Raw genomic sequence first — 9935 nt, 5'->3', positions numbered from 1 at the left:
GAGGGAGTTCAATGTCTCCCACCCTCGAGCTGCAGGGATGAAGCAGGGGTGGGTGTCACAGCTCAGTGCTGAACCCTTTGGGGAGCAGCTTGTGGGAGCTGCAGGGAGCCACAGGCAGCCCAAGCAGCTCCCCCTGCTCCCTCCAAGGGGGTCCCTCTGCCCCAGCAGAGGCAGCACTGTCATTTGTCCTTTGGGGAGCCGTGCCAAGCACCCCCCACCTACCAACCCCACCACCCCAGGGAGAAAGGGAGCCTGGCAGCAGCTCTGTGTGCCTGGATCGCTCCTTCTCCCACATCTGAACGGGGAGGAGACAGGGCTGATGGGTGCTGGGAGGGGAGGGAGATGTCTGGCTGACCTCAGCTTGGTTCTTTGTTGGTTTGGTTTTAAAGTGCAGGATGCTCAGTAAAGCCAAAGGAAGCCAGTCCAGTCCTCCTCCTCTCCAGCCACAAAACAGCAAAGACAAGAGTGAGAAAAATTCAGGGCACTTCTCCAGGTGCTCAACTGGTCCTCACAGCATCTCTCCCACGCCCACCTACCTCCTTCCTCCTCACCCTACAACTACTGCATTTAAATACCCCAGATAACCTAGTTTGTTACAAAACACAATGTACAGATTTCGCTGGACGGGAGTGACACCCCCTGGGGTCCCCAGAGCCGACGGGTGGGAGGCAGGGCAGCCCCTCCCAGGGCTCTGCAGGCCCTGGCTCAGCTCACTGGTGCAGGTGGGCCCTGTCATCCGGGCGCTTGATGTGGATTCTCCGCACGCGCTCGATGCGCTCCCGCTCCTCGTCTTCCTCCAGGTGATGGGAGCGACCTGCTGCCCCTCCTGTGGCTTCCAGGAGAGCGTTGTCAGGTCCCCTCCCATCCTGGGACTCATACAGCAGAATATTCAGTGTCTCCTCATAGATTCGGGCTTCTGGGAACTCCACCTGCCCAGCCAAGAGAAACAGGGTCAGCGGCAGCTCTGCCAGGCGCTGCAGGCACCAGCTCAACCAGTATCCTTCTGGTTTGAAAACCCTTCCCAGCACAACCATTTCCACCCTGCTATCTGCTTTCAGCTGTTGAGACCCAGCAAGCAGGTGGCTGTCTCTTCCCAGCACCCAGCTTGCCCACAGGGCAGAGTCAGGCTGATTTCTCCTGGGAAAGCCAAGATGGCACAAGGAAGGCAGGGGGGGCAGAGGCAGGGGGGGCAAAGACAGGGCAGGGGGGGCAAAGGCAGGGGAGGAAAGGCCCCTTTACACAGGGACATCACCCAACTCAGTTAAAGGAGCAAGTTCATCCAGAGACAAAGAACTGGACAATCCCTGAGCTACAGAATATCCCAACTGCCCTGTGACCAGTCCCCTCCCGAGGAGCCCACGGGGTGAGTTCTGCTGGGCTGCTCCCACTTCAGAGGTGCTGAAGAAGGGAGCACTGCAGGCAGAGTGGGTGCCAGGCTGGCAGCAGCCAGGGCTGGCCCTGGCAGCCCGGAGAGCTCTGCCCTCACCTTGGTCTGTTTCTTCTCCGTGGCGTACACGATGGAGGTGCAGCAGACCTCGGCGATCTTGCGGCCCTGCCCGTAGAAGGACCAGCAGCAGATCTCATCTCCAATCACATCTTTAATGAAGAGCACCCTCCCGTTGAACCTCAGGGACAGCTTGTCAAACAGCTCGATGTTCTTCAGCATGTTGTCGTCAGAGTTGCTGCCAGGGGCGCAGGGAGGCAGCAGTCAGGGCAGGGGGGTTGAGACAGCACGCCCAGTACGCCCAGTTCCCTCTGGCTTACTACCAAGGCAGTGTTTACTGGTGGGGGGGGCTGCACTGGGCAGCTCAGCTGGCCAGAATGAGCAGGAGAACCTGCTGCTGGAGAGCAGCAAAACCCCACCACCTGCACTGTGAAGAAGCCTGTCTGAGGCCACTCCACGTGGGCACACAATGCCACCCCCCAGCCTGGCACGGGCTGGATGGGGACAGAGTTACAGCAGGAAACCTGTGCAGACAGAGGGAAAGGGGACCAGGCTCCATCACCTTACTGCTTACTGAGGATACTGCACCACCAAAGGCTTCCTGTAGTCACAGGATCACAAAATGTGTGAGGTGGGAAGGGACCATCAGAGCCCATCCAGTCTCCCCCTGCAGTGAGTAGGGACATCTGCACCAGAGCAGGGTGCTCAGATCCACATCCACCCTGACCCTGAACGTCCCCAGGGATGGGGCCTCCCGTCCCAGTGACCCACCACCCTCAGAGGGAAGAATTTTGTCCCAACATCCAGCCTAAATCTCCCCTTTTTGAGTTTAAAACCATCACCCCTCGTCCTATCAGTCCCTCAGAACACGAGGGCCGTGCTGCAGGCTGTGGGCAATGCAGGCCAGAGGTTGGCCAGAGTGCCTGCCAGCTGCACCTAAGCCTTAGAGGAACTCCTCTGGCACAGGGATAGCTGCTCTGCCTTCCCCTGGACACAGCAGGCTCCCTTCTGACTAGAGTTTGCCATTAATTGGGGAAAGAACTGAGTGTGCACCACCAGCAACCTGTCACTGGCTCAAGGAGAAAGCAAACGCTCACCAAGGCTTCCAGCCTGTGAAAAACATCCAAGAAACCCAGCTGAAATAACTTACCTGGTGTAGGAGTACTTGTTGTTGCTTCTGTTGTATAACAACTTCACTGCTGGCTGTGAAAAACAAACACCAGGTCAGGCAGGGGAAGCAGAGTGAGAGCTGGAGTCTCAGCCAAGCCCCTGGAGCCACACGGCACAGCAGGTCAGGGCTGTGGCTGCTGGTGGGGCTGTGGCCAGGCTGGGGACAGGGCTGCAACCCCTGCTGAGCCCTTCTCTGGCTGATCATAATCCATTCTCACCCTCTGCCTTTCTGCCAAAGCCCCTCCTTGCACCTGCAGCCTCCCCTCACAGCAAGCAGGGGTCCAGAAACAGGAGCCCCTGACTGATGTCAGCTAAAGAAAGTGTTGGGAACAGCCAGAGCAGACAGACAGACAGGAGACCTCACAGCCCCAAGGATGTGCTCAGTCAGCTGCTGCTGCCTACACCCTCTAGTTCAGTGCCTTATGTGGAGGAACACCAGCCCAAAATTGTAGGGGTGGGAAGGGACCCCCAGAGCCCACGGGGTCCAACCCCCTGCCCAAGCAGGGTCCCTAGGACAGGGCACACAGGGCGGTGTCCAGACAGGGCTGGAATCTCTCCAGAGAAGGAGACTCCACACCCCCTGGACAGCCTGTCCCAGGGCTCCCTCACCCTCACTGGGAAGAAGTTCTTCCCCAGATTGGTGGGGAACTCCCTGTGCTCCAACTTGAGCCCATTGCCCCTTGTCCTGTTGCCTGAGCAACTCCTGACTCCTGATTCAGAAGAGCAGCTCTGTCTGCTGCAGCCTTCCAGTCTCTGCAGCTCCACAGCTGGGGTGAACCTACTTTAAGGGAAAGGCCAGTGCTGGAAACCACAGACCCTTTTCTAGGGAACACTTGTCAAGGTCCCACACCAGCACGGGGCAGTTGCCAGCACCCAGCCCCCTCCCCAGCCATGGCACAGCCTCTCTTACCTTGTTAGAGGTGGCTATAAGTTTCTGCTCCTCCTTGGAAGACGTGATGACTGGTACCTTGCAGAAGGGTTCATATGCATCTTTGTTCTGCTGGAACAGGAATCAGACAGCAGCTGAATGCAAACAGACCTTAGGGCATGCTCAGGCTAACCAGGAAGGTGTGTGCATTCTGTGCTGAGGTGTCCCCACACCACACCACATGGGTGCTCCTGCTCCATGCCCTGAAGCACGCTGGCCCTACAGCTACTGGGCAGCATCCCTCTGGGACCACCCCAGATGCTCTTCCTGCTCTGTACCAGGCTGCAAGCACAGGGACTGAGTGCCAGGCATCTGGGCAGCAGCATCTGGAACGTGGCTGCACTCCCAACAGGACACCATGACCAGAGGCTTCCAACCTAAGGTGAGCACCTCAGAGGAAACCAGGCAGCAAAACAGCACTCCCCACAGCCTGGGGACACTGTGGATGCCAGAAGCTGCCCTGGTCTGGCCAAAGGACCTTCCCCATTCTGGTTCATGCTGGAAGGATTAACTTCTGCCTCAGAGCTCATGCTGGTGATGGATCATTTCACCTTGTAAGACCCCAACAGCAGCAGAGAGCTCTGCAGGGGAGCCAGGCTGCTGCTCCTCGCATGCCCCCAGGAGCCAGCAGAGGGAAAGCAAGCAACAGTTTATCCCTCCCTGCACCTGGGGAGCACCATAGTGCTGAGAACACCTCAGGATGCTTTTCTGGCTGTGGCCAGACTCCAGCAACTTCAACACATGAAGTGTTCCAGTGTCCCCCCAGCCTCAGAGAGGCCCCAGGTGGAGACCAGCAGCAAACCTTGCCGTGCCCAGGCGCTGCCCCCCACCCAGAGCAGCCTCCCCTTCTCCACCCCTTACTGCAAGCTGAGGACCCCCTCAGCCCTGTGACCTACCTGCAGGGCTGCCTGGCACTCGTCCACCAGCCCCTGCACCAGGTAGTACTTGGCTTCAGCCAGCAGCTCCTCGATCTCCCTGCGGCTCTCGGGCAGCGGCACCGCCCCGTCCCGCAGGTAGTTCAGTATCGTCCCGAAGTGCTTCCCACAGCGGTCGATCAGGATCCAGCCTGGGGGCAGGAGGAGAGAGACACCAGACTGCAGCAAGCACAGCACTGCTGGCCCAGGCAGGCTCCTGCCCACAGAGGCTGGCTCCAGCTTCTGGCTGGAGCTGGGGAGCAGGGGAGGGGGAAGCCCAGGGAATTTGTCGTCCTCGGCTGCGTGTGTGGGAGGGAGGCAGGAAACTCACTTGTCTCTCACAGTTCCCCACTTACTGACAGAGGGTTAATCAGAGAATCCCAGACTGGGCTGGGTTGGGAGGGACCCCCAGGGACCACAGAGCTCCAACCACCTGCCACAGGCAGGGCCACCAACCTTGTGGAATGAATACTTCTCGTTCCCAGCCTAACCAGCTCTGTTCTTCCTCTACACCTGAAGCCTGACACACGATTATTTCCCTGCCTTCTACCCTAGGGCCCTGTGTGGCTGCTCCTTACAGGCAGCTTACTACAGCCAACAAGACTCAACCACCTCAAGGATGCTGCATGTGACCACAAGAAGGGGACCCACCCTCATCCCCCATCTCCAGAAGAGAGACCTGTGAGGGAAGAGGCAGCACAGACCCTGCCAGTGCCAGGACAGCCCCTGCTTCAGCCCCTGCCTTCCCAAAGGATCACAGATCACAGCATCACCAGGCTGGAAAAGCCCTTTAAGATCATCAAATCCCACCATCCCTGTCCTGTGCTGCCCCAGCTCCCTGAGCACCTCATCTCCCCTCTGTTCAACACCCCCAGGGCTGGGGACTCAGCCCCTCCCTGGGCAGCCTGTGCCACAGCCCCACAACTCTGCCAGGGAAGAACTTTGCCCTCCCAGCTGAGCTGACCCTGCCCTGGGGCAGCTTGAGCCCATTGCCCCTTGTCCCATCTCCTGTCCCCTGGCTGCAGAGACCATCGCCCACCTCTCTGCACCCTCCTGGCAGGGCAGGGGAGGTGGGGAGAAGGGCTCCCCTCAGCCTCCTCTTCTCCAGGCTCAACACCCCCAGCTCCCTCAGCTGTTCCTCAGAGGATTTGCCCTCCAGCCCCTTCCCCAGCCTGGCTGCCCTTCTCTGCACTTGCTCCAGGACCTCCCTGTCCTTCTGATGGTGAGGAGCCCAGAACTGGGCCCAGCACTCCAGCTGCAGCCTCCCCAGTGCCCAGTCCAGGGGCACAATCCCCTCCCCAGCCCTACTGGCCACACTGTGTTTGACACAAGCCAGGCAGCCCTTGGCCTTCCTGGGCACACTGCTGGCTCCTGTTCACCCTGCAGCCACCCAACACCCCCAGGTCCTTCTCCACCTGAGAGCTGCCTGGCTGCTCCCCCCCAGCCTGTGTCACTGCCCAGGGATCAGCACTTCTCCTCTTGCTGCTGGACCCTGAGCAGGGCTGGAGCTTCCCTAAGGGAACAGATGGCCACTCTCAGGAGCTGCAGCTCAGGAATGCAGCAGGGAAATGCTTGTGGGGAAGGAGTCATATTTTGGACAAATAAGGAAAGTAGGTTAGAGCAGCCCCTGGACTTCTGCATGAATGGAGCAGCTGGTAAAGTCTGAGCATTTGGTTCAGTTTGGAAAGGGAGCACAGCCCTTCTGTGCCATTCCAGGGGAAACCCAGCCACTCTCCAGCAGCCTGCTACCAGCTTTCCATCTCCCTCCTCACCCTGCTGCCTTCCTGAGCACTGTGTGCACTCATTCTACAGACTGTCAGCACAAATGAGAAAGCCAGAGGCAGGAGAACAGAGAAACCAAGGAAGAAAAGACTGAGCCAAGGTAATGAGCACAGTTCTACCTACCCAACCTGAGCATGAACCCCCCCTGGTCAGGGCAGAGGGTTGTAAAGCTCTCCCACTGCCAGGAGGAGAGGCAGCACAAGACATGGTAACAACCCAGGAGGTTGATACCCCAACATGCAGCCATGGGACAGAGTTCACCAGCACACACTGACATGGCAGGAGGGACAGGGCAGGCTGAGAGCAGCACTGTGACCCCTCCCCAAGCTCCTTGTTATCATCTGGGCTGAGCTTCCCACTGCAGGCTGTACAACTCTGCTGCAAGGTTGTTTCCAGGCAGCCAAACCACAGCAGAGCTGCTCCTTTCATGTGGAAGGGTGGGGGGGGGATGAGAAAATACTTCAAGCAGCATTGCAACATCCCAGTGACTGCTAAGAGAGCTCCCAGAAAACCTTCTGTTTTGACCAAACAGCCCAGTGTGCAGCCAAAAGGAGATGACTCAGAGCAGAGTGACCCCACTGCCACCCCTGATGGCTGCACAGAGCCTGGGGACTGGGATCCAGCTCCATCCTCCACAGCCATCTGTAAGTGCTGTGCCCCATGAAACACGTAGTGAGGCAGGAACACACCCCCCATCACCTGTGTGCACACACATCAGACTGCTAGGAGCTCAATCCTTTGCTCCCCAAGTCTCAAGGACAGAGTCCAAACACTCACACTGCAGCAGACAGCACTTCCTGACCAAGCCTGAGGAAAGAGAAGCCTGACATAGAAGACTGGCTGATGCTTGACAACCTTCCTAGCAGCAGAACAAAGCCACACACCTCCATCAACTGGTTAATGGGAGTGGGGGGGGGCCCACTGAGGAGAAGGAGAACCATGAGAGAGATGGAGACCCCAGGGGAACACCCCATCCTTCTGTCTGCTCACTGCCAGAGAGCCCAAGTGCTCAGAATTGTCACAGCACAGGAAGAATTGCCAAGCCAAGAATAACCAACCTGCCACCCACAGCCAGAGACCTCCCAGCCTGCCCTCCTGCAGCCCAGCCCTCAGGGGGTGCAGACCACCAAACTGGGTCCTTCTGCAGACCCCAGCCCCAGGGGACATGTTCCCCAGAGCCTTTAAACACTCCACTCCATCCAGCTCCCCTGTGAGCCTGGCTTCTTTTCCACACAAACACTTTGCTCTGTGCCAAAACAACAGCTCTGGGTGTGCCCAACTAGCAGGATTTTTGAAGAATTTCAGATTGAAAGAGTTTCCTTTAAGAGCCCCAAGACTATTGTCCCAGTTCCCAGCATCACACCAGGCAAGGGGAGATAAAGCCAGAGCTGTACCATGGGAGTGTCTCAGTTGCAACATACAGGAAGTATCAAATTCCTATTGAAACAGGAGCTGAGTGCAGGGCAGAGTGTCCCAGGGCTGCCTGGGACTCCCAGCAACAGGCTGTACATCTCAGGGGGGGATTTCAGAGGGCTGGAGCAGCTCCCCTATGGAGAGAGGCTGGGGGAGCTGGGCTGGGTCAGCCTGGGGAAGAGAAGGCTGTGGGGGGACCTCACTGCAGCCTCCCAGTCCCTGAGGGGAGCAGAGGAACAGGAGGGGAATCAGCTTGTTAAAGGGCAGAGACTGGCAGGACAAGGGGGATGGAGTGAAGCTGGAGGAGGGAAGGGTTAAATTAGACATTAGGGGGAAGTTCTTTGCAGAGAGAGTGGTGAGGGGCTGGAACAGGCTGCCCAGAGAGGGGGTGGGTGCCCCATCCCTGGGGGTGTTCAAGGCCAGGTTGGATGGGGCCCTGGGCAGCCTTGTGCAGCTCCAGGGCTGGAGGTTGGTGTCCCTGCCTGTGGCAGGGGGTTGGAGCTCTGGGACCCTTGGGGTCCCTCCCAGCCCAGCCCAGTCTGGGATTCTGTGAACACCCCTCCAGTCTTCCCAGTAAGGGTGCTGATTCCCATCTCACAGGTGTTTTCCTCCCAATTCCTGCAGCCTGCAGAGAGCCATGGGAGGCAGCCCAGGGACCCTTGATGGGGAGCCCACAGCCCCAGTGTGGATCCTCTCCAGCAGCTGAGGCTCAGAGCAGCTGTGCTGTAACACCCCTGGGAGAGTGCAGCTTTCATCCCCCCAGCTTAAATAAAAGGGCTTGTAGCTAAACCAGGAATTTCCAGATAATTGGGTTATATTTTTTACAGTATTTCCCTGCAAATCCCCTTCCTCTCACCTCAAGAGCCCCACTAAATCCATCCCTGCTCCACATGACCTCTAAATACAGACCAGCCAAACCCACTCTGGGCCAAGCCCAGCTCACCTACCCACACACCCTGTGCTCTCAGGGACTTCAGACAGAAACTTCCCACAACCAGCCAGCCACAGGCAGGGTGTTTTGAACCTCTGGGCTCAGCAGTGTGGGAGCTATTGTCAAAGACAAGGTGTCCAAGTGCATTAATGTGGTTACAGGTAAAACATCAGTGGAAAAAGAGAACTTCCAATAAGCTCTGTGCCAGCCCCACAACATGAGAACACTGACAGAAAGCTACACTACCAGTTGTGATCACCAGGACCCCTTTTTGGCTGTATTATTCATTGAAATGCATTCTTTCCAGCTGTGTTTAATGTGCAGACACCCACCTGCTGGCTCCCACCTTTCATGGTCTGTAATTCTACAGCAAATTTGGTGAGAATATTCATTGTGTCTCAGTGAAGCCAACAGTCACCACACTCACAGGACAATCGACTTCAAGAAGTCAGCTTTGCCTTCCCAACCCCCCTGAATGTCACAGAAAACCCTGTGTTTCTGTTTGAGGCAAAGGATGAGGGAACTGCCTGCCCAGCTCCACAGCAAACATGCAAGTCCTGACTCAGAGTTTCTTAATCACCATCCCCACCACCTCCCACGTGCTCCTGAGTTTTAGAGGTAGCACTTCAAAAGGCAACACAAGGCTGTGCTGCCTGGGCCTGAGAGGAGCCTCAGGACTTCCCACTGGCTTCCTGCTTGGACAGCTGCTCCATTCACACCTTTTGTGCCACAGCTGGCCAAGTTTTATCACTAATGGGTTAGATCAGACTCACAGGGGTGGGAAGGGACCTACTGAGATCATCAGGTCCAACCCCCTGCCCAAGCAGGGTCCCTGGGACAGGTCAGGGCTGGAATCTCTCCAGAGAAGGAGACTCCACACCCCCTGGGCAGCCTGTCCCAGGGCTCCCTCACCCTCACTGGGAAGAAGTTCTTCCCCAGCTTGGTGTGGAACTCCCCGTGCTCCAACTTGCAGCCATTGCCCCGTGTCCTGTCCCCACAGAGCACTGCAAAGGGGCTGCCCATCTCCCCCCTGGGTCCCACCCTTCAGATGTTTAAGATGTTCCCCTCAGCTCTCCAACAACCTCCCTCCAAGCCCTCCTGACCCCCTCCAGGCGTGGCCAGGGGCGCGAGGAGCCGCCTCCTACCCTCGCTGTCGGTGAGGACCTCCATCCTGCCGCTGAACATGGCCTTCAGCATGGTGTCCTGCTTGGTCAGGGTCTGCATGGTGGTGTAGTAAAGGGCCCCCCCGACGTTCAGCTTGACGTACTTGGAGCTGGGGCTGGAGCCCTTGAAGGAGGTGGTGCGGGTGGCGGCCGCCGGCACCGCTGCGCTCACCACGCTGTCTCCCGACAT

The 9935-nt window shown here is 57.9% G+C and overlaps 1 protein-coding gene across 1 annotated transcript; it reads right to left on the bottom strand.

The window, feature by feature from the left end:
• Positions 1–710: 710 nt before the first annotated feature.
• KCTD10 (potassium channel tetramerization domain containing 10) lies at positions 711–9935 on the bottom strand (the record flags this gene model as incomplete). Its single annotated transcript, XM_084271834.1, has 6 exons — positions 711–929; positions 1487–1682; positions 2595–2647; positions 3525–3614; positions 4439–4608; positions 9728–9935. 6 exons carry the CDS (start codon positions 9933–9935, stop codon positions 711–713), a joined length of 936 nt encoding a protein of 311 aa, XP_084127960.1.

Source organism: Gallinula chloropus (assembly GCF_964237585.1).
Source record: "Gallinula chloropus genome assembly, chromosome: 17".
Lineage (NCBI taxonomy): Eukaryota > Metazoa > Chordata > Aves > Gruiformes > Rallidae > Gallinula > Gallinula chloropus.
Note: the sequence above shows the minus strand (reverse complement) of the source record. Positions and strands in the feature narration are given on the sequence as shown.